We start from the raw sequence: 23,392 nt of genomic DNA, 5'->3' as shown, positions 1-23,392 counted from the left end.
AGCCCCCGGGGGGAAGGGGTGGGCCATAGTAAGTGCCAGGGGAGCCCAGAGGTGAGTTGGGAAGGCATGCTGGGGGGAGAGGGCATGGGAACTGGGGCTTTGTGGGATGAGTAGGAGTTCCCCAGGTCTGGGGTACGAGGCAGTGGCAGGAGTTGCATGTGCAAGACTTTGGAGGTGAGAGAGAGAGCACGAGTCTTGCTGAAAACTAACTACACAGAGGGCAGATATGGTGGGAAAAGGATGTGTGCCTGGGGCTCCAGATGGAGGGGTGGGAACTGGAGGAAGGCTGCTCTGTTCCCACTTCCTGTGTCCCCATCCCCGAGATAACAAGGACAACGTCCTTTCTAGGAAAGAGCCCTGGCAGGGGTCAGAGAAGGATGCTTGAGTTGCCTTTTAGTCTGAGCCTCACTGTGTCTCTGCAAGGCAGCGGGTGAAGGTTCTCGTGTTATAGATGGGGAAACTGAGGCCCAGAGGGAGGAAGATGCCAAGCCCACGTGTGGGGTTTGAACACATGCTCTGGGCTTCCCCCTCCTCTGGAGCTGGTGGCGGAAGTCTCCAGCCTTGGCCTGCCCTCCCCACCCACTCTGCAGGTCCTAGCTCGGTGGTGCACGGCAGGCGCTGGTGGGAGGAGTCGTGAGGGGCTGGTGGGGCCAGATGGTGGGAGCAGAGGCCAGGCACAGGATGTGCCCCCCGTGGCCGTGGTTTCCGGCGGGGGGCCAGGCAGGGAGCATCTATTCTTAGATTTGGACACAGTCAAGGGCAGGAAGAAGCTATAATGTGGGGTGGGGGGAGCTTCCAGGACACTGGGTGGACCTCAGGCCAGGGTGGGGTCATGGGCGGCTGGCAAGATGTGGTGCCTACCCCTGGCCCCCACTTCCCATCTGCGTGAGGTGTGTCCCTGACACCCAGCTCGGTGGCCCTGCCCGGCTCACTCACCCTCCGTGGCTCCTCTGTGCCCTGGGGAGAGTCCAGTCCCCTGACGGGGGTGCACCTGCCGTCCTGTCCTCTGCAGGGCAGCCCCCACCACCTTCTCTGACCAGCACTCTGCCCTTTCAGGTCCAGTGACTGTGTCCCCTCCTCCAGGGAGCTTTCAGTGCCTCCCCTGCCCCAGCTCTGCCTCCCTCCAGCCTGGGGGCTCCTGGCTACACGCACGCCCAAGTTGTGGGACAGCCACCTTGGTCCGCCTACCCTGGGCAGCCACCTCCCTTGGGGTCGATGCCCTGCTGGATCGCACAGGGGATATGAAAAGGAGGAGCTGGGAGAACCCTTGCAGAGGCAGGTGAGGAAACTGAGGCTGGGACATGGGTGGGGGTCTGGGAGGAGGGGTGCCCCAGGTTGGAGAAACACAGGTTCTAATCCTGGATTAGGTGGGTGGAGCAGGTCAGGGGACAATTGATAGAGGCCGCCTAGAGGATGCTAAGGCTACTCTGGGGATCTGCAGTCAACTAGTGATGTCTGCCAAGGGCCCAGATGGGGATGGATGTGCTCTGTGTGCTGCCACCCTCAGGTACCCACCCTCCTGTGTCAGGACAATGGGTGACACCCCACTTTGTGGGCAGGGAGGCAGCTGGGGGGGGGGTGGGCACAGGAGGGGACCCAAGGACTAAACAAAGCTCCTTAAGGGACTACTGTGACCTATTTTTGGGTGCTGTGGTCATGTTTCTCAAAGGTCTTGGTTGTGTCAGTCCCTTCACTGTGACAAATGTACCAAGTCATACAGGACACCAGCAACTGGTGAGGCAGGGCAGGGGGCACCAGGACCCCTATCTTTGTAGCATTTCTGTAACTAAAATTATTCTAAAATAAAATGTTTATTAAAAAAACATGCAATCTCACGAGGAGAGCAATTTACTGAAAATAAAAGATGTCCCCTCTCCCCACCTAAAAAAGTTTTTGAGAGAAACAAAGTAAACTGTTCCAGATAAGACTGGGCGCCTGGGCGGTCCTCTGGGAGCTGGTGACTGGTGGGGCCGGGAGGTGGCACTTCAGGATTCCCTGGGGGTCGAAGGTTGGGGGTGTCTCCATCATCAGACGCTGAAAGAAAGGAACCTGCTGCCATCCCACTGAGCGCCTGGGCTGTGGGCACCGTGTCGCCTTCAGCCCCCTCCTGAGAAAGGGAGTCGAGGAGGGCACCTCCAGGGGGGCCGGGACCTGCAGCCCCTGTCCCAAGGGCCCATCAACACCAGAGGTGCCAGGGGTGGGACTTGGGTTTCCTGCCCCTCACAAGCCAGCCACTACCACGTGCGAGTCCTCTGCTCCCCGCTGCGTGGCGCCCAGCTCGGGGCAGGCAGCACCTGCGGGCCCAGACGCAGCCTGGGGTCTTGTCTCGAGGCAGCGGCCCGGACCTGGGTCTGGTCTCCTCCTCGCACTGAGGGGCGCTGCGGCGGGTCTCAGGCCTCATTTGTGCCCTGGGACAGAGAGGTCAGTGGCAAGGGGTCCCTCCTGCTCTGAAGATCCCCCCAGCGGCCCCTCAACTCTCTGAGTTAGGCTCTATGGGGACCCCCATTTATTTCAAAGAGGGGAAACTGAGGCCCGGTGAGGGGAGGTCTAGCCTGAGGTGGGCTGTGAACCTGGGCAGGCAGCGACCCCACAGCCCCTCAACCCTGCCAGGCACAACTTTGCAGCTGCAGCCCAGATGGTGGCCCTGGAGTGACTGCCAACTTCACCAAGCCCCCTTCACCGACGTCCCTGAGGGCACCTGCCCGATGTCCCCCGGGGGCTGTCACCGCCGGTAGCGGTAGCGCTTGAAGTGGAACCAGAGCTGGAAGATGCCGTTGGCGAACTGGCAGCGGAAGCCGTGGCGGTGCGAGTACTCCCACTCGCGGTTGACGATTTTGAAGGCAATGTCCTCATAGGGCGGCCCCGCGTGGAAGCGCAGGATGGCGAAGTCCTTGTTGTCCGAGCAGGTCTCCAGGAAGTACTCGGGCGTGGAGCGCTTGTCGATGAGGTCGGGGTAGAAGATGTTGAACTTGTAGCCCTGCACGATCTTGGGCGGGGGGTTGTCGAAGTCATAGTGTGTCTGGTTGTACTTGTTCCACTCGAAGCCCGTGTGCACGCGGTTGAAGAAGCGCGGCTTGCGCGGCCGGTACTTGTCGGCCCACAGGTAGGCCTTGCCCGTCAGCGGCATCTCCACGCTGAACTGCGCCTCGTCCTGGCCCATGCCCTCCTTGGCCCGCCGGAAGAAGATGTCCTCTGCGCTCTCACTGGCGTCGCCTGCGGGTGGGGATGTGCGTTAACCTGGGGCCTCAGTTTCCCCCTCGGTCACAGGCCTCCCTCCCAGGCCCTCTGGCGGGGAATGCGGTTAGTGCTTCTGGTAGAAGAGGAACAAGCACGAAGTCCACCACTCGCCCTGGGCGCCCGTCACCCTCCTGGGTGGGCACCAGACACGGTGTGTCTCCTGCAAGAGGCAGGAGCACCTGGTGGGTGGGGCCCAACTGCAGGAACCGGCCCCATGTGCAACCCTCTAAGGGACCCTGGGCAGGGGCCTTTCTGAGACCCAGTTCCTCTGTCCTGGGGCCGTGGTGGCACAGGGTGTGCTCTGGCAGCTGGTGAAAGCCGCGATCCCTGGCGTGCCCACGGCCAGTCAGCAAGCACAGAATGAGCGAATGACCCCGTGAAATAAGCGGGGAACGCACGGGTGCTCGGACCGCACAGAGCACAGAGCACCACCATACTCAAGAGGTCTCAGCTGGGGGTGCCAGGCTGGTCCCAGACACCCAGCAGCTGCGCTCTGCCCCGGCCCACCCGACTGGTTCCTGTGGCCCCGCCCCCAGCCCACCCCACTGGTTCCTGTGGCCCCGCCCCTGCCCTCTGGCCCCGCCCCTGCCCTCTGGCCCCGCCCCCGCACCTGTGACCTGGAGCTGCTGGCGTGACAGCTGCAGGCGCTGCAGGTCCTCGTCCGGCTCCAGCACGTGCGCGTCCAGCGGCAGCTCGTGCGCCGTGAGCAGCCGCGGGCTGTACTTGCCCGCATCGTAGTCGTCCAGGCTCTGCTGGATCAGGTCCTCCTCCATGAGCACCGCCTCGCCCTCGCCCTCACCCTCACCCTCGCCCTCGCCCTCTGCCTCGGCCTCGGCCTCTGCCGGCGGCGCAGCCCCGTCCCCTTCGGGTTCCACGGGGCCGCCCTCTGAGGAGGGTCCTGGCGGGGTGAGGGGTGCGTCCTCAGGCCCTAGGCTGGGGAGGAGAGAGAGTCTCAGGCCTCAGGCTGGGAGGTGGGGAGGGGAGGGCTGCCACCTCCTGCGGCCCTCCCCCGCCACCTACCTGGGGCTGGGGGACTCGGGCTCCTGCCTCAGGATGGGGAACAGCGGCTCGCTCTCCACGCCCTGCTCCTGCTTCAGCTTGTACAGCTTCTGCCGCAGCACATCCTGGTGGCGCTCGCGGAGCCTGGGACGCAAGGCTGGGGTCACCCTCCCGCTTAGGGGCAAGGGACTCTGCACCCCACCCCCACCAGTAGACATTCTCCCACCCCCATTTTGCTGGCAGGACCCTGAGGCCGAAAGGGTGGCCATGGCTCTGGCTGGAACTCCTGCTCAGGCCCGGCCAGCCCAGGGTCAAGGATTTCAGCCAGGACAGTGTGACTGAGGGACCCTGGAAAACCATCCCATGGCTGGGAGGGGGCAGGTCCCTGTCCCAGGGCACACACACTGGACATGGCCCAAGTGGCCAAGGCTGGGGTGGGCCAGGACACTGAGCTGGGGAGGCCAATGACAAATTTAGAGGCCTGCACAGAATACCACCAGCTACAGACGAGACGGAGGAGACTGTTTACGCGAGGGTGCCAAACATGCGGAGAATCTGTACACAGCCAGGGGCCGGAGGGCGCCTGGCCTGTGGCGGAAGGCGGCCAAGACAGGGGGCCTTGGGGCTTCCTGCAGTCTGCAATGGCCCCAGCGAAACAAAGGCCTGGGGACCGCTGGAGCTAGCAGGTGCTCGTTAGAGAGGGAAGGAAGCTGCCTGCGGCCAGCCGGGAGGGCTGCCTGTTCGAGGGGGCGCTGGAACATGTCGGGGCCTTCCTGCCAGGGCCCGCTGGAGTCTGTGGCTCTGGCCCCAGGGCAAGGTGTGGAGAGGGATGAGACCCCGGGGAGGGCACCGCCTGGCACGGGGCCCTCACCTGGCCCTGGCCATGTGCGCGCGCAGCTGCTGCAGCAGGCTCTCCCAGTAGCCCATGTCCAGGTTGGGGCCGCCGGCGCGGATCTTGCCCTCGATGCCCTGGAAGATGACCTGCAGCTGGTTGTACGTCTTCCCCTTGAAGACCGACTGCACGTCGGAGCTGACCGAGGCGTTGACCCCCTCGCGGCGCTCACCTGCAGTGGGGCGAGGGCTGCTCAGTGCGGGGCTGGGGGGTCCCTGGTCCTCAGCTTCTCCACTCTGCCCAGCTGCTCCCCCCCATCCTGGCCTCCCCTTCACTCACGGGCTTCACTGGTCTCAGGTCACCCCCACCCTGGCTGGACCTTTCTACGGCAGCCAGAGAGTATGTTAAAACGCAGATACCCGGGCCTCGCCCTGGAAGCTTGGACTCCCCAGGCTGGGGGTGGCCAGGTATGGCATTACCAGCCCAAACCACATGGGACCCCAGGAGGGTGCAGTCAGCACCCACTCTGCAGAATTCAGACCCAGCTGTGTGCCCACGGGCACGTGGCTCACCCTCTCTGGGCCTCGGTTCCCCTCTGTGAGGCTGATAAGAGGCTGAGGAACGAGACCCTCCTCGCTAGTCCGAGAGGCCCCTGACCCTATGTGCTCTGCCTGTGGCACGCTGGCAGGGCCATGTGGTGGCCTCACCCCATGATCCTGCCCCTTGTTGCTCCTGCCACCCTGGCTTCCTTGTTGTCAATCAGAGACGCCGACCCCACCCCTGCCACCCCAGGGCCTCTGCACATGCCATGCTCCCCACCAGCAGCCCAGTCTTCTTCCCACTCACCTCCTGACTTCCACCTCCCTCAGTGCTCAGCGAGAACACCCCTCCTACTGGGAAGCCCCCCAGCCAACACCCATTGACGGGGACCCCTCGAGATTCGCAGCTTCCCGGGGCAGGCACTTGTTGGACTCTGCTGCCACGTCCCTAGCACTGTGCCAGGCCCACAAGCGGCTCAGGACGTAGCTTCTGGGGACACGGGGGTGAGTTGAAGTGACCCGTGCATGCCTCCTGCCCAAAAACTGCCTTCTCCAACCCCTGCAGGTGGCAGTGCGTTAAGAGCTCACACCCAGACCACAGGGCTTTGGGCAGTGCCGAGGGGACCTGGGTCCCCTCCAGCAATCACCCTGGGACCCTGGCACCCGGAGTTTCAGCCCCAGATTCCGTGGCAGAGCCCCGGGGCAGCGGCCTGGGCCTCTGGCCAAGCAGAGTGTAGCTCTGCTCTCTCTCAAACGACAGTGACAATCAGGCAGAAAGCCCTCCCATGACACGGACCATGGCCTTGTCAGCCTTTACAGGAAGCTAGGTCTGGACACTGCTGTGTCCCTGGATGTCTCCGGAACAGCCTCCATCAGAGCTCGGCTGGACCCGCTGTGACGTGTTTCGGGGGGACCCTGTCTGGGCTGGGAGGAACTTGGCTCAGCTGGGACGGAGACCCACTTTCTACCACACACCCTACTGGGTGGCCAGAATTTTCTATTAATAGCTCCAAAAAGAAAACCCCAAGGCCCAGTTTAATTCAAAAAGCCAAAGCCAGGGCTTTGTTGCTGTCCTGGGGTGGACGGCAGACTCAAGAGCCCTCAGCTCCCGCCTTTCCCCGGACATGACGCTGAAGGGAGAATCAGAATCAGAACACAAAAATCTCTTTCTCTGGGGACACCTGACGCCACCTGGGGTCCCAAACTGTAATTCTCAGGGGAGAGTGGGCGGAGGGCAGCTGATGTGCAGACGGGAGCTGGGGACAGGGAATGGTCAGAGAAGGCTCCGTGCAGTGACCGGGCCCACGGAGGCTGGCAGGAGGGGCCCGGCGACTTTGGCACCGGGGGATAGAGGGAAATGTTCCTCCAGACTGTGTGACAGCCACCAGGGCGGGGTCGCTCGCCTTCTGCAGGCAAACGCCCTGCCCCCGCATTCTCTGCCCGGCCCCACTGCTGCCAGCGAGAGCCCAGAAAGGCCTTCCGGACACACACTTCTGACGCCTGAAAACCCTCCTTCCTTTCTCTGGAAGTTACTGGAAGATGCTGAGAGGGCTAAGCGTGGGACAGGATGGGCTGAGTGAACTCTGGGAGGAACAAAACTTTGTTTAAAAACATGAAAGAGGCTGGACGCAGCAGCTCATGCCTGTAATCCCAGCACTTTGGGAGGGCAAGGCGGGAGGGTCGCTTGGGCCCAGCTGCTGTGAGCTGTGATGATGCCCTTGCACTCCAGCCTGGGTGGAAAACACCAAAGATGTCGATCTTTTTCCTAAGAGAAAGGAAACTGTCACCGACCGCTCTGTCTAAACAACGAATGGTATTTACCCAGGCCCCTGGGGACGGTGAGTGCTACCAGGCACGCGCGGCAGTTGATGCCCGAGAGAGGGGCCGAGGGAAGGACGCGGTTAGAGCAGCTGCTCCGGGCTGGGATTTACGGGAGTTTTTAGAACCCGGGGTCTCACCCACGACCATTCTGCCTCTCAGGGGACACTGAGCCACGTCTGACGACATTTGTAGTTGTCATGACCAGGGGGTGGTCCTGGCACTGCGGGTGGGGGCAGGGACGCTGCTCAGCACCCCGCAGTGCCCAGGACGGCCCCGCCCCAGAGAACGACCTGGCCCCAGTGTCCACAGGGCTTTAGAGCATGTCCCCTTGAGAACAAGTGCGTGCAATCACTGAGATGAAAAGGAAACTTGATTTAAAAAGTCCGTCAAGGCCGGGCGTGGTGGCTCACGCCTGTAATCCCAGCACTCTGGGAGGCCGAGGCGGGAGGATCACTTGAGGTCAGGAGTTCGAGACCAGCCTGAGCAAGAGTGAGACCACCGTCTCTACTAAAAATAGAAAAAATTAGCTGGCCAACTAAAAATAGAAACAAAAAATGAGCCAAGCTTGGTGGTGGCGCCTGTAGTCCCAGCTACTCAGAAGGCTGAGGCAGGAGGATCCCTTGAGCCCAGGAATTTGATGTTGCTATGAGCTAGGCTGACACCACGGCACTCCAGCCTGCGTGACAGAGAGAGACTCTGTCTCAAAAAAATAAATAAAATAAAATAAAATAAAAGTAAAAAGCCTGTCTGGTTGAAGGGACACGAAACGACCCACCTGAGGAGGAGGCACCTGGATCAGATCCCAGCCACGCGGAGCGGCTCTGCTTCCACGGGAACATCCAGAGCCGCTGTGACCGCTGAGCCCAAGCAGAGCAGCCCGTGGGGACACTCCTGGGATGCCGGCGCTGCCTGGTCAGCAGTTATGGGCAGCCAAGTCCTGGCTGCTGTGCTTTGGGCCCCGGGACAAGGCCCTGGAGGGAGCCCCACGCTGGCCGGAAAGCCCCTCACCGGGCCGCTCTGCCCGCTGCTACCCCCTGGTGGCCTGCCCACACAGGCGTGGGCTTGAGAGGGGCCATAGACACCCCAGATGGGGAAACTGAGGCCCTCGGAAGGCGCTGGCTCCTGCAGCAAGTCTGAGGCTCCTGGTAGAACCACCCAAGCCTCCACAGCTCCCACCAGACCCCGAGAGCACACCTGGTGGCTCTGGTTCCCTGGCCCTACGGTTACCTGGGCCCTTGCCCGAGGCCTCCAGCTTGCGGAGCTTGGCGATCTCGTCCTCGGTGATGGTAGTCATGTCCCGCCAGAAGTCCGCATTCTTACCTTGCTCCAGCTCCATGTACACCTGGGCAGGGGCGGGGGGCAGAGTCAGGGTGGTGCGAGCCCTCAGGCAGGGGTGCAGTGGGCGGTGGGGCTGGTGGTACCTGGATGTCCTCTAGCAGGTCCTCCATGTCAGCCACGGTGAGGCCATTCAGGAAGGTGTACGGCTCATGCATCTCCACGGCCAGGTCGTCGTCTTCGGCGCTGATGTACTTGGCCAGCAGGTCAATGGGCTTGGCCCGCCCATCCCGGATGCGGATCTTGGAGCTGTGGGGACAGGGGCGGCAATGTCAGAGCTGGGAGGACACCCTCCCTCCTCAACACACGGGTCAGAGGCTGGCCCTGGTCTCCCAAGGGAGCCCCTTGACTGGGCAGGCCTGAGCTGGGAGGAGCCTCAGATGCCATTAAGTGTGAGCCCTTTGCTGGGACCGGTACAGTGGGCTGGCAGCATGGCACCACGGGGCCAGGGCCAGGCGGAAACCCATGAGTGAGGGAGCCGTGGGTCAGAGTGATAGCAGTGCAAAGGCCCTGGGGTGAGCATGAGCTTGCCGTGTGGGGTCCAGGCGGCTAGTGGGGCCCCCACACACCGCAGCTTGGCCTGCTGGAGGTGGAAGTTGTCTTCTTGCTCCTCCCATGTCTTAAAGTGCTCGGCCTCCTTCTCTCGCTGTAGCATCTCCAACTCCTGCTCCCGCATGGCCTTCTCCCGCTCACGCTCCAGCCGCAGCTGCTTCACCTAGGGGCGCACGAGGAGGCTGAGGGTGGGGCGGGGCGGCCGTGCAGACGCACGACGGGGTCCCCTGCTGCCCTCACAGGCCATGGGTCTGCTGGGGTTGGGGTATGAACCCAGACCTGGCCCTGCCCACTTGTCCTGGGCATAGGGGTTGGTCCAGGGACACCTAGGACAGGAGGTGCCCTCTCTCTGCAGCAGGCTCAGCAGCTCGGAGTGGCTGGGCCATTCCAGCCACCTGCAGGGGGCATCTGAGCATGGAGCCCAGAGGACACAGAGCCCAGATGGGAGGGAAACGGCCCCTAGATCCAGCCATGCCTGAAGCCTGCACCCTGGGACTTCCCTCGTAAGCCAGTTCTATGTCACCTGGCCTCCGGGCCCTGGAGAGGGAGGCCTGGTACAGCGCGGGGTGGGGCTCCCACCTTCTGCAGCTCTAGCCGGTTGTCCTCCTGGATCCTCTTGTTGCGCTCCTTCAGCTCCTTCTCCTCCAGATGGCCAATCCCCTTCTTCTCCAGGGCCTGCGGGGTAGCTCCGCTGAGCACAGACTCTGCCCCGCCCCTCCCTGCCACCGTCCCAGGGAGCTGTCCACACCCCCCAACCCGGGAGTGCGAGCGGCCAGTGCAGAGGAGCGAGCTGCTCGCGGCCACGTCTTCTCACTGCCACCCCAATGCACTCAAAGCACACAGATGGGACCCCACCGTGGGCGAGACATGGCGAAGACACAGAACAGAGGCGCCAGCCTCCCCAGTGGGAACTGTGGCTGCCACCGCCAGGAGGGTCTGGCCCAGGACCTGGTGACTCCTGTTTTACATGGGAGCCCCGGGGTGCTGGCGCTGTGAGGGTCAGGCCCTTAGTGAGTGGGAACCCCTGACCAAGTGTGGGGAGAGCAGGGGTGGCGGGTTAAGGAGGACGCTCAGTAACCAACCTTGCCCGGGTCACCACAAGCGGGAGGCAGAGGCTCCCACACTCCCAGGCCACGGGCAGTCCCCGCCAACAGGGGCATCTCTCTCCATGTGTTCACTCGAAGGCAGATGCATGGGGCATGGGGGCTGCACCTGGTCACCCCGCCCCAGCCTGGAGACCCCACACCCTTGACATCATCTCGTGGTGGCTGCCCAAGCCTAGTGCTGAGCCCCGTGCCCCTCACCCACCCCTCCCGGGGGCTCTCAGGATCCCACGGAAAACACGCCTTCAGGGCAACTAGGGCTGGCTAGCTGGGGACCACCCCACGGATGCTTGGGCCACTCCATGGTCTCCCCAGGCCCACCTGGGCCACCAGCACTCAGGCTAGCGGTGGCCACACTTCCCACCTCCGCACTGCAGAGAAGGGCAGCTGAGGGCACGGGTGAGTCCCAGGGCCCGCTGTGGCGCCCAGCATGTGGCACCCCACACGTGTGGTGCTGAGGTCCTGGGAGGCAGCGCCCTGACAAAGGGCAGTGGGGGCCCTGTGTCAGCTGTGACCTGAAAGGTGAGGGCAGCCCTGGCGGGAGGACGGGTGTCCAGGCAGAGGTGGATGGAGCTTGCTGTGTTCAAGACACCAGTAAGAAGCCACCTGGGGATGTCACGGCTTCCCATTGTGCGAGCACAAAGCCAGTGCCGGCCTGCTCCCTCTGCCCTCCCTCCGCCCTCCACTGGGGGGCGCTGCTGTGGGTTGAACTGTGTCCCCCACGAAGACACGTCACGTACCAACCCCTGTGAGCTGTGACTGTGACCTTATTTGGAATTGGGTCTTTGTGGATGCTGGCTGGTGAGGATGAGGTCACCCCCCGAGGAGGACGGGCCCTGATCCAGTGACTGGCGTCCTTATAAGAGGGAAACTCAGACACGGGAAAGAGAAGGCTGCGTGAGGACGCAGATATGGGGGAGACGGCTGAGGACCACAGAGGCAGAGACTGGCTGCGTGCTGAGCGACACCCAGGCTTTGCCGGCAGCCACCAGAAGCCAGGAGAGGCAGGAAGAATCTTCCTCCCGAGCCCTTGGAGGGAACTTAGACCTTTGAACACCCTGATTTCAGACTTCTGGGCCTCCAGAACTGAGAGATGATAAATTCTATTGTTTTTCTTTATTTTTTTGAGACAGAGTCTCACTCTGTCACCCAGACTAGAGTGTAGTGGCATCATCACAGCTCACTGCAGCCTCGAACTCCTGGGCTCAAGTGATCCTCCAGCCTCAGCCTCCTGAGTAGCTGGGACTACAGGTGCCACCATACCTGGCTAATTGTTCTTATCTTTTGTAGAGATGAGGTCTTGCTATGTTGCCCAGGCTGGTCTTGAACTCCTGGGCTCAAGTGATCCTTCTGCCTCGGCCTCCCAGAGTGCTGGGATTACAGTGTGAGCCACCGCGCCTGGCCAATTCTGTTGTTTTAAGCCGTGTGCCCGAGGCTGGTGCAGGATGAAATGACCAGCTCAGAGACGACACAGGGCCCGTAATCGTGGAACCCTGTTTTGGGGTGTGACGCTAAGAACCTGTTCTCCAGTCACAACTGAGGCTGGGCTGGTGTTCTGGGCAAAGACTGACTCTCACACTGCAAGAGACTGTTAATGGCAGCAAGGCTGACGGTGACAGAAACTGGCGTGTGGGCACACGTGTATGTAAAAGGAACTCTTTCACGACAGAGCACAGGCTGGGAGTGTCCGCCGTGAGTGCCAGGGGCTCTCGAACCAAGAAATTGTGCAGAGTACACAAAACAGAAGTCCTTAGAGAAGGAGGAAGGCCTGGGGACAGTGCGGTCCCAGACTGCATGACAGGAGCTGCTCACCTTGCTCCAGATGAAGGTGCCCAGGAGGTTGTTGTCTCCGAAGGGGTTGTCGGTGTTGGTATAGCCCATGTACTCTTCGCCCCAGCCCATCTTCTCCCGCTTCTTCCGCTCCTTGGCCTCCTTCTTGGCGAGCCGCCGGGCGCGCTTCTCCTCAGGCGTCTCGAAGGCCTTCATCAGCTCCTCCTGTTGCTTCCGCTCCTCGCGCAGCCGCAGCCGCTCCTGCAAGCTCTGCTCGTGGCTCAGGGCGGCCGCTGCAGCCCGGGGGCTCTGGCAGCGCCCTGTGGACGTGGAGTTGGACCCCGAGGAGCCCGGGGACCAAGAGCGTGCACGCCGGTGGCGAGCCCATGAACCCCGCTGCTCCTTATCCGAGTCGGACTGAGAGGACCGGTCCCTCGAGCGCCACCGTGGTGGCGGGGGACTCCGGCTGCGCCTCCCTGGCCGCTGCCATGGTTCTTCCTCTGAATCTGACCTGCAGAGAGGACCCGCAAGAACCTGCTTAGTGCCTGCTGCTCTGACACCTGTTCGACAGATGCTTACTGGGTGCCTGCAAGGGGCCAGGTGTTGTTCTAGGTTCTGAGGACACAGCAGTGCCCAAAACATTGGTGTCTCCTGCCCTCCCTGGGCTCACGGTCCAGTGCGTCCCACCAAGGAATACATCAATAAATAAACATACAGTGTCATACCAGAAACATGAGCCACAACAGCAATGTGGGACCATGGGGGTGGGCTGCACGTTACGGAGGGCAGAGAGGGCCTCTCTGGGGAGGCAACATTGAGCAGAGCCCTGGAGGAACTGGGGGACGCAGCTATGGGAGGACCTGGAGGAAGAGCATTTGAGGCAGAGGGAACAGCGAGGGGCCCATGTGGCTAGGACAGAGTGGGGGGGGGATGGGAGGAGGTATGGGCAGAAGTCAAACTGGGGTCACCAGTGCAGAAGTTATATGGGTACAAACCAGAGGACCTGACTACATCTGAGTTGTCAAGGGAAGGCTTCTCAGGTGGCAGTAGTGTTTAAACTGGTCCTATAGGATGGGCAGGAGTCAGGTGGGGTAAAATTGGAAAGAGCAGGGAATGAATGGTGTGTGCAAGCCCCTAGGGATGGAGTCTTTAATAGTCAGGGGTCTTTGAATACGGAGAACAAGTACCAAATATTTTGTTAAATGCTTGCATCAAAAAAATCTAACCTATGCAAACCAATCATTTTGGAGCTCTTAAATATTGACCACAAACTCAATCAAATTTTCATAAACAGTATCAACTGTAATTACATATCTCATGAGGCTAATCACCACAAATAACTCAAATACCAGAAAAACAGGAGACCAAAAAACACAAAGATGAAATTAACATGACTTACTGCTACACTTGAGCCAATATTAATATATCAACAGCTAGGGCTTAAACAAGGGTCAGCAAACTTTTTCTATATAAAGAACAAGACATTAAAAACTTTAGGGGTTTGCAGACCATACGGTCTAAGACACAACCGTTCAACTGTGCTGTTTTATCACAAAAGCAGCCGTGGACAGTACATAAACAAGTAAGCATGGGTGGGTTCCAATGAAACTTCACTTCTGGACACTAAAACTTGAATTGTGTATAATTCTCACGTGTCATGGAATATGTGTCAACTTTGGATTCCTCTACCTCTACCCTCAATTTAAAAATGTAAAAATGATTCTTGGTTCACAGACTGTGCAGTTTGCTGACCCCTGGATTAAACCATCTTTTCATTAACTCCATTCTGCTACTTACATCTTCCTGGAATTCCCGAGGTGGCAATGACCTTACCAGACTCAGAAGGAAAAGCCACCTTGTGAACTTACCACGAAGCTGTGTTTTTACTGCAGCCACTCTGGCTGAAGTCCTGTGCACATCTTGAGGACACACGTTAACATGGGCCAGAGCAGGGCAGGACTGGCCTGAGCGTCACAGCCACTAACGGGCTGGGCCAAAACTGGGACTCAGGTCTGGGAGTCAGTCCCCGTCACTGAGCTGGTTACTATGTACCAGCATAAACTCCAGGCATGTCTAGCAGGTACCTTATCTCCAGAAGAAAAGGACTGTGGGCTGCAGGGAAGCTGAGACTCAGGCCCAAGGAGTCAACAGTGAGTCCTGCCACCTGTCCCCGCCTCTTCCCTCTCACTCCACCTCCGTTAACAAGTGTCCTCACCTCTACTTCCGAAATCTCTCTCCAATCTACCCACTTTACCACTGTGCCTCCCTCTCACCAAGGCTGCCTTCATCTTGTCTGTATCATCCTCCTCCCTAGTGCTGCTCTTGCCTACCCCAGTCATTCCTTCACCTGGAAGCCAGAGAAGGGGTGCAAAGGTGAGCCAGACCACATCACTCTCCCGCTCAAAGTCCTCTCACGCTCCCCATATCCCTCTGAGTAACGACCAAACTTGGCCACGGCACGCAGGGATCTATGTGATCTGCTCCCCGCCGCCTCGCTCACTTCGTTCCTCGCCCACTCCGTTCCTCATCTTCCTCTCCAACCACCAGGTGCCCGGCCGGGAGCGCCTCTCGCTTTCCCTTCCGCTGCCTAGTTAATTCCGACTTGTGCTCAGACCCCCCTCTCCAGGAAACCCTCCCTAAGTCGGGACCCTGCCGTCTCCCCGAGCTCTCCATCCCTGGGTCCGGAGGTCCGGAGGGCAGGAGCCGGGTCCCCGACGCGGCCCCACCTGCGGTCTCGGCTCCGTCGCCTCCGTCTGCGCCGTCGCTCGTCCTCCCGGCGCCGCCGGGCTCGCCGCCCATGGCCCCCGCTCCGGCTTCGGCTCCGGCTCCGACTTCCGCTCTGGCTCCGTTGCCTTCGGCCCCTGCGACCCGCGGACCGCGAGCGCGAGCGTGTGTCCCGACCCATCGGGTGGGACGGTGTCCGCGGCGCGGACACAAACAGCCGGGATCTACGTCGGGGGCCTTCCTCGATGGCGGCGCGCGCCGGGCTGCCCTGTCCGCGCCTGAAAAGGGAAACAGGAACCCACCCCGCCGGCCCAGCCCTCGGGGCTCCAATGCCCTGGACCCTCCTCTCTGTCTGAAACTGTGACCATGATGCCCTCGGTCGGACTGTCCACTCCGGGATGGGGGCGTCGCCCTTCAGGCAGTGCTGGAGGCAGCCGCAGGCGGGTCCTCGCCCCTCAGGGGGCCTGAGGAACTGTGGGCGGGGCCAAGGCAAACCAGAAACTGTGGGTGGGCGGGCCCTGGAAAGGCGGGACCAGGAAGAGGCGGATTCAGACAGGGGCGGGCCTCCGTGGGCATGGCCAGGGGCGTGGCCAAGGGAGGCGTGTCCGGGGATTGAAAGGAAGGCGGGAAACCGGGAAGGTGGTGGGTTCCGGGCAGCTCCGGAGAGGGTAGTGGGCGGGAGCGGGAACGGAAACTGAGTCTTAGATGCTGGGCTATGAGCCTCATCGTTATGCCCCACCACCTGCCCATAAATACCTACGTATTTCGGGAGCTTAGCTTTTTTATAAAAACACCTTGGATAACTGCTGGATTCCCTATCACCCCATTTGTAGGTGGGAAACAGACTTGGAGTAGGAAAGTCACTTTAACACCTGCCTTCCTAACCCAGGTCATCTAGATTGTTTGCCACTGCCACCACCCCGACCCAGTTCTATTTTATTTTATTTATTTATTTATTTATTTTTTTGAGACAGAGTCTCACTCTGTTGCCCAGGCTAGAGTGAGTGCCGTGGCGTCAGCCTAGCTCACAGCAACCTCAAACTCCTGAGCTCGAGCGATCCTCCTGTCTCAGCCTCCCGAGTAGCTGGGACTACAGGCATGCGCCACTATGCCCGGCTAATTTTTTTCTATATATATTTTTAGCTGTCCATATAATTTCTTTCTATTTTTAGTAGAGGTGGGGTCTCGCTCTTGCTCAGGCTGGTCTCGAACTCCTGAGCTCAAACGATCCGCCCACCTCGGCCTCCCAGAGTGCTAGGATTACAGGCGTGAGCCACCGCGCCCGGCCCCGACCCAGTTCTAAACACACGGGGCTGGGAGTGCCTGTGCTTGGAAGATGGTATTTAATGATTTTTAAAAAAGCTAACTTTTAAAAATGGTTATTTTAAAAAAATGCAACTTCGTAACACTTCCCCTAAACGCTGGCTTTGTGTGCTGTGCTTGGTGTGAAGGTGAGATCGGAAACTCCCCTGCCGCTGTCAGGAAGGACCCTGCTGGTCCTGGGAGGTGGGTTGTCATGGTGACAGATGGCCCAGACTGGGAGGAGAGCCTGGCCCATGATTTTAAAACTTTGGCTGCATCCCTGCAAGTATCTGAAAAGCTAAGCACGTTTGCGATCAGCGGCACGTTCAGCCTGTAAGTTAGCCGTGCCATTTGTATTAAATCTGCCTCTGTGTTAATAACTGCATTTTCGAGGGGCTCCCTTATGGACAGGATCTGACTTTCAATGCAGTTTTTCAAACTGGGGGCCCTGGAGAAATATTCTCCCCACAGGAGGTCCGGATGTCACTCAATTTGAGCAACTGTGGTAAAATGAGTGCAAACTTTGGGGAGTGTCTGTTCCTAGGCACTGGGCTGCACTGATGTCAGAAGCTTTGAAATGTTTTCCAAGCTGAGCTGGAACTGGAAGGAGGCCGTAGCGGTTACGGTGCTGGGTGCTGTTGCTCTTATAATAAATCCCACGAAGGTTGCTTTCCCCCTTGAGACTCGAAGTCCGCCCTCAAATTCCCACCAGACCACTGGAAGCCAAAGAGGCAAACAGACGCGGGCCGATGCTCAATACCCGATTTATTAGAGATCTCTTCCACATAAAAAGAGGGGGGTGGCAGGTATGGGGGGCGGGCGGGGGCCCGGGCTGCATATGAGTGTCATTTGGGGCCAACAGAGGCTGTTGTTTCAGAGGTGCCCACGGTTCTGGGTTTGAGGAACACATCACCCGCGTCTGTGCCACGGGCTCGGTGCTCCAGATTGTCACGCGCCAGACGGCGGGGCAGAGGAATGGAGTGGAATCCTGGTGGGAGTTAAGACACACGAGGTTTGCAGTTTTTGTTTCCGGAATCAGTTCATCCATAAAAAGGGGTTCGGGGTGGGGACGGGTGGTGGGATGGAGGAGCCCCCAGAGAAAAGGAGACGGAGGGCGCTTGTCCCGGGGCAGGGACAGAGGGGCTGTGGCGACAGTACCATGGCAAGGTACAAGGACAAGGAGTATTGCACTGAGCGGGACAGGGGACACGTCAGGATGGCTTCAGGGGGACAGAGGCTGATGAGGAGTGGGGGACATATGGGAGTTTCCACCTTGTCAGTCTCAGAGAAAATGCTTTTGTGTTTACAGTACAGGAAATGGGACAGTGTCCGTGTTCTCAGCGACAGCAGCCATCAGAGACATGAGGCAGGAGGGACGGTGGGCCTCGGCCACCTGGGTATTTACAGACTCCTGGGGCGGGGACAGCTGGGTGGGTCCTTCCTCGCTGGGGGTCTGAGAAACGTTATAAATAGGTCTTGCCTTCCTGTCCCCTACCCGGAAATAACAAACGGCCGCTGCCCCTCGCACGGTCTGTAGAATACGTCAGCATCGCCTTGCAGTTCTCTGGAAAGGAACCAAAATAAAAATGCAACCAACACAAAATGGGTCTCCAACAGGGCCTTGGAGACTTAACACAAAAATAGAAATATTGTGATGTCCATGGAAGTTTGCAAATTTCTCCTGCGGGTGAGCGAATGACGGAGACTCGTGTGTCCTGGGAGTCGCTCAGCAGAGCTGAGGGGGCCGTCCGGGACATGGTGCCTGTTGCTCTGGCTTATCCCCACGGGCTGGTGGGGTCTCTGGTGCCATCCCTGTTCATCATCCAGGTCCCAGATGCCCCTTCTGCCTTCTGCCCTGTCTGTTCCAGGGGCCGGCCGGGATTGATCGGGAGGCTGGGCACCAGCAGGTGGGCACCAGGATGTGACTCAAGCCCGAGGCCACTTGCTGGGGCTGGACAGACACTCCTGGGCAGGGGGCGAGGAGGACCCCAGATGGGCTTGTTTGGATCCATCCTCTGAGCCACCCAGTGGCTGGTCCACGCTGAGGGCTCTTTCCTTTCCTGGGCCGAGACTCGAGGAGCTGCCTGAGGGAATGTCTGTCCCTGCCAGGGAGAAAGGCCCTGGGGGTGCAGCCTGGTTCTCCACGGCTCAGCGGGGCACAGGCTGTGGGAGGGTACGGGGAGGGACCTGAGCAGCAGGACACAGCAGCATGTAGGAGCTTGTGACAGGCTCAAAAACAGTCCAATCCTCGCAGGAGGTTCCGGCTGATCTGGCCCCATGTCAGGCTCTGCTGGGGAGGCACGGCTGGAGGAAGATTCTCCCAGAATGTGCAACTTCTGCTCCGAGCCCGACCCCAGCTCCTCCAATCCTAGGCTGTGTCACTGGGGAACCATCACCAACATGCCTGTCTCTGGAGTCCCGTGTAACGGGCAGGGTGGGGGTGCATCCACAGGGGCAGGTGTCACTCTGCTCTAACCAGTGCCCTCTAGATGCAACAGGGGCCCTGGCAGCTGCCCCATCGGGCTCTGGGCTCCATGGCCCCACTGAGGGTACAAGCCCAAACTATGTCTTCTCTCCTCCTTCGATCCCCATGGGAATGACATCACTTAAAAGTCAATGAAGGAAACGCTCCGGGGAGAGGGGTCTGCCCCTCTAGGCTGTGCCTGGGGCAGAGGGGGTGGGGTGGGGGGTGGCCGTCACACGTCAAGGCCGGCCTGCCCGCCAGCCCTGAGCCATCTCCAGGACACAGGCTCTCTCTGGAAACTCTGAGGCCCGGCTCGGCCTCCTGGTCTGTCTCCGGCTTTGAAGGGGCATCTCACGTTGCTTGGAATGTCTTTGCTAGATGCTGCGTGGTCCACGCTGGGATGGGGGACATGTCCCCAGCCCCTCCAGTGTGCGTCTGGAGTGTGGGCACCCGAAATTCTTGCTCACGGGGCCCCAGGGAGGTGGGGTCAGGAGGTCTTTCCCGAAGCGGGGAGTGCCTGAGTGGCGAGACACACAGATGCTGAGGGGCTTGGCCAGGTGAGGGCCGTCCCCGAGGCCACCGCTAAGAGCAGAGGTCCTGTGCTGAGGCCCTCAAACCTGAGCTGAGGGAGGGAGGGTCTGCTTCCGGGAGGGGGGGCGGCCCCTGTGCTCTCAGGCTCTCGGGCACCCCAGTCAGTGAGGGACAGAGGCAGAGCTGGGGGACCCTGCCGTCCCCTCTGCAGGTCACAGGCTGAGGCTCGGAGTGTGATGTTGGCCGGGGCGGCCGGGATATGGGGTCCCGGATCCTGGAAGGTGGCAGGAATGGCCTGGTCCCCCAGAGAGAAAAATGCAAGCACAGCAGAGAACCGAAAAGTGCAGTGGGATGGAGTTTCTTCTTTTTCCACTTGTTTTTGTGTCTTTTTTGTTTTTTTCCTAAAAAAGCACACACGTGCTTCTGTCTGTGTGCAAAGAGTAAGGACCCAAAATAAATACATGATTTGACGCTCGGGAAGGTCCCAGTCTCACAGGTACAGGCAGTTGAAGGGGGTGCCGGGGCCCAAGAGGCTTGGTGACCCGGAGCTGTTGGGGCGGAGGGGCTCGGCCGGCGGCATCCATCAGGGGAGGACGAGTTTGGGCCCAGGTGGGCGGGCGAGGTCCGGCGGGGTCTCCCCAGCTCTGGGCCACAGCTGGGTGGGCAGTGCCTCCAGGGAGCGGCCGGGGCGGCAGCGGGCGCTGGGCTCCGGGTGGGGACTGCATAGAAATTACTGCAAGAGGGAAGAGGGGCGGGTGAGGCCTGTGGCGGCGTGAGGCCTCCCCCCAGGCCACCTGCTGGGCCTCCTGCTAGGGACCATGTGCTCCAACAGGCCCCGAGACACTCACCCCACGGCCACTGCCACCTCAGAGAGTCCAGGTCAGGGCTCTGGGCCACCCGCGCCCTCCCGCCCCGGCCTCAGTGTCACCAGGCCTGTCCCTGGGTGTCTGAGGGCTGCACTCTCGGGCCTTGGCCCCGGGCCGCACTTACTGTGTCGCTCTCGCCGTCGGAGGCCGGGTGGGCCTGCGTGCTATAGTGGAGCGGGGAGTACACCCAGCTCCTCTCGTCAGTGGGCTGCGGCGCGTGCAGGAGGGGCGCAGACAGCAGGGTGCGGGAGGCGTGACAGGACAGGGAGGAAGGAAGAGACAGGAGAAAATAAAAGAGGCGGGTCCCCCACAGGCGGGGCAGGGGCTCAGCCCTGGCTGCCCTCTCTGACGGTGCACCTGCCCCCAACTGGACGGCCTGGGCTCAGCGGGCGGCGGCAGCAGGAAGCGCTAGTGCGGTCAAGGCAGGCCTGAGACAGCGAGGCAGCGGGTGACAGAGACGGGAGGGAAAGGGGCAGGGGTGCGACCTGGGCCACCGTGTCCTCCTCCTCCTCAGCCCGGCTCCACTCAGCCCCCCACCTGCCTGTGACGACAGGGTTCCTGGGTTCTCGGGTGCCCACCCTGTTTTACAAGCACCCGGAAGCCTCTCAGGACTTGGCCCAGCCGCCCATGTGGCCCAGGGCCCTGAGCCCGGCCAAGGGACAGGCCGATGGTACTTCCCTGGTGTGTCAGTTTCGGGGGCTCCTCTGGCCCCACCCCACCCTCTAGGTCTGCTCCCACCTTTCCTGCTCCCCACCCTGGGGCTGCCTGGCCCCGCCCCCGTGCCCCATGTGCTCTCGCCGGGCCTCGACACACACCAGCCCCGACCGCACCCACCAGGGCGTCCCTCGGCCCCTGTACACTTGTCATGGCCACAACCAGCCCGTCCCTCCTCCGTCTGGTCAGGACAGTTGTCCACCGGCGGCCCAACTGCCCATGCCTCCTCCTCCTTGTCCCCTGGGGTCCTACCCACTGCTGGGACCTGCCCATCTGCCTGTGCCAGCACCTCTGTCACCCGGGCTGGTGTCTTCACAGCCTTGAGGAAGGCCCCCTCTCCCCGGCGCCCTGCCCTGGGCACCTCCCGTGCTCACTGCCTCTACTTGCCTCGGGCCGGCTCCAGACTCCCTCTGCCCGGGAGACCCCCCCCAACCTACACCCGCAGCTCCTGCCAGATCCCCGTCCCCCCCCCCCCCCCCCGGCGCAAGCCCCCCGGACACCGACACCACGCAGCTCGCTCCAGCCCGAGGACGGCTCAGGCACCGAGGCACCGCGACTCGGGGCGCAGGCCCCCTCACTCCTTCAGGCGATCGCAAATGCCAGGCAAGAACCCTGCCGCGGGGAGCGAGGGGTTGGACTCTGCCTCCAGCCCCACAGCGCAGTACGAGGGCCGCACCGACGGCTCCATGGGCACCACAAATGTGGGCCCAGAAAGGGTCCTCACCTGGACCCTGGGGGAGGCCGGCAGCGGCCATCGGGTCCAGTGGCCACTTCAGAGCCGACCTCCGGGAGGGCCACCCTGGCTGGGCTGGGCAACCGCCCCAGGGCAGGGACAGTGGACAACTGCACGCTCTTGCTACCGCGCTAGGAAGAACAGAACAGCAGCCTCCCTGTCCTCCAGCAGCGGGGACAGAAAGGGCCCCTCACTGCCCAGCTGAGGGGAAGGCTGGGGGACAGCGGCAGCCGGGATCCAGGATGCCGCTGACCCCACAGGGGCCTGGCCTGGGGGCACATCCCTCGGACCCCCGGCCCTCATGCTTTGCCTCTGCTGCGCCCGCACCAAGGCCACCCTCTTCCTTCTAAATCAGGTATTTTTCAAAGTCCAAGGCGGCCCCTCTCTGGGCAGCCTCTGCAAACTGCTCTGCTACCAGGTGACCCAGCAGGGGGCTGCTGGGCTCATCTGGCCCCTCCCCCTCCCAGCAGAGCCCTCTCTGGGCAGCTGGGGGATCAGCTCTGGGGTGTCCCACCCCCACCCCAGCGGACTTCCTGCTGCAGGGGCTGCCTGGAGGGGTCTGGGGAAGTGGCCTCCACCTCTGGGGTCAGCCCCGGCACACACTGGTGCTCAGAGAGGCCTGTGGATGGGGCCAGGCTGGGGGCAGCCCCAGACAGGGCCTTGTAAGAACAGAAGTTCCTGCTCCAGGCCTGTGCCTGTCCTGCTGTGCAGCTCCGGGTAGTTCCCCAGCCTCTCTGGGCCCTAGATCACTGTTCACAATGACAACGACACGCCCTGAAGCTACATCGGAGCCACACGGTGCCCCAAGGGAAACTGCGGGAGAGTGTCGGCCTGGGTTTTGTCTAAACTGTGTGCTCCTGCAGGTCCCAGGGTAGCGAGGCCTTGGCTTCCCTGTCTGTGAAATGGGTATGGAGATGCCAGCTCCTCCCCACCTTGGCAGCCCTCAGCTGCTCTGACCTTCGTCACAGTCCCTGTGCAGTTGGGCAGACAGCCCTGGTGGCTGGGGACAGCCAGGTCTGGGCCAGTGGGAAGGGTCCACCCGGCGCACCCTGACGTGGCAGGGCTGGCAAGGGGCAGAGGTGGCCCTGAGCCTCAGCTGTGCGCTGTGACAGTGTCCCCATATCAAGTGCCACTTCAACGCAGGACTGAGTGACATTCTCCTATGACGCACACAGCCCTGCGCCCGGCCGGGCCAGCACGGCTATTTCCCTGGCGTCCTTTCGAGGATGGGAGATACTGGGTGCTGTGTTTCGGGCCGGGGACCTGCGGCTCCCTGCTGCCCCAGGCGGGCGCTGCCCTTCTCCCCGGGGTGGCCGCTGCGGTCACTTACAGTGCCCGAGGAGCTCGGCGTCACGGCCCGCAGTCGGCGATGGCGGGGAGAGTAAATCCAGTACCTCCCATCCGTGAACTGCACGGGCGGTGGGCCGGGCGCGGAGGAAGGAAAACAGAGGACACGGATGAGGCCACAGGAACCCCCCCGGCTGGGTGGAGAGAGGTGGTGGGAGACAGCGGGGCTGGAGGCTGGGGACAGGTGACTGCCAAGCGGGAGGTGTGGGGCGGGGTGCCAGGCAGGGGTCTGGCCGAGGCTGCTCCCTTCTCTGCAGCCCGCCCAGGTGTCAGGACACAGACATACGGCACAACTGCCCCAGCCGCCCTCCTACCAACAAGAGACCAGGACGCGCACAAATCAAGCCTGGGGACGGGGTGACGACGGGTCGGGGGGCAGGCACATGGCCCCTCCACCCTCCTCCAGGGCCAGGAGGAGCACAGAGCGGGGCTGTTGGTTATGAGGCCACTGGGTGGGTGCCCCCAAATCAGGCCCTGAGCCCGGCGCCCCAGCCTGTCTGCCGCGGGGTGTGGAGATGAGAGT

The 23,392-nt window shown here is 61.4% G+C and overlaps 2 protein-coding genes across 6 annotated transcripts in view; both read right to left on the bottom strand.

Annotated features, from left to right (window-relative positions):
- Window positions 1-1,876: 1,876 nt before the first annotated feature.
- Window positions 1,877-15,115, bottom strand: CACTIN (cactin, spliceosome C complex subunit). The gene is made up of 10 exons (XM_069480488.1): window positions 14,915-15,115; window positions 12,231-12,699; window positions 9,895-9,990; window positions 9,333-9,478; window positions 8,850-9,012; window positions 8,656-8,770; window positions 5,108-5,300; window positions 4,258-4,380; window positions 3,848-4,170; window positions 1,877-3,213 (listed from the first exon to the last, which is right to left on the bottom strand). The coding sequence occupies exons 1-10, from the start codon at window positions 15,091-15,093 to the stop codon at window positions 2,723-2,725; spliced, it is 2,298 nt and encodes a 765-aa protein (XP_069336589.1). The 5' UTR covers window positions 15,094-15,115; the 3' UTR covers window positions 1,877-2,722.
- A 1,904-nt stretch (window positions 15,116-17,019) lies between these two features.
- The window catches only part of PIP5K1C (phosphatidylinositol-4-phosphate 5-kinase type 1 gamma), a 50,901-nt gene continuing 44,528 nt past the window's right edge, over window positions 17,020-23,392 (bottom strand). For 2 of the 5 annotated variants that reach the window (XM_069480435.1, XM_069480446.1), the window contains exon 17: window positions 21,244-22,930. In XM_069480435.1, the coding sequence (XP_069336536.1) occupies window positions 22,724-22,930 (207 nt within the window). In that variant the 3' untranslated portion in view covers window positions 21,244-22,723. Of the gene's footprint in view, window positions 20,284-21,243; window positions 22,931-23,392 lie in introns of those variants that run through there. The other 3 variants (XM_069480464.1, XM_069480456.1, XM_069480475.1) reach the window with 3 other exon arrangements.

The sequence above is a fragment of the Eulemur rufifrons genome, chromosome 2 (assembly GCF_041146395.1).
Source record: "Eulemur rufifrons isolate Redbay chromosome 2, OSU_ERuf_1, whole genome shotgun sequence".
NCBI classification, from domain to species: domain Eukaryota; kingdom Metazoa; phylum Chordata; class Mammalia; order Primates; family Lemuridae; genus Eulemur; species Eulemur rufifrons.
This window is presented reverse-complemented; position numbering and strand designations above follow the sequence as displayed.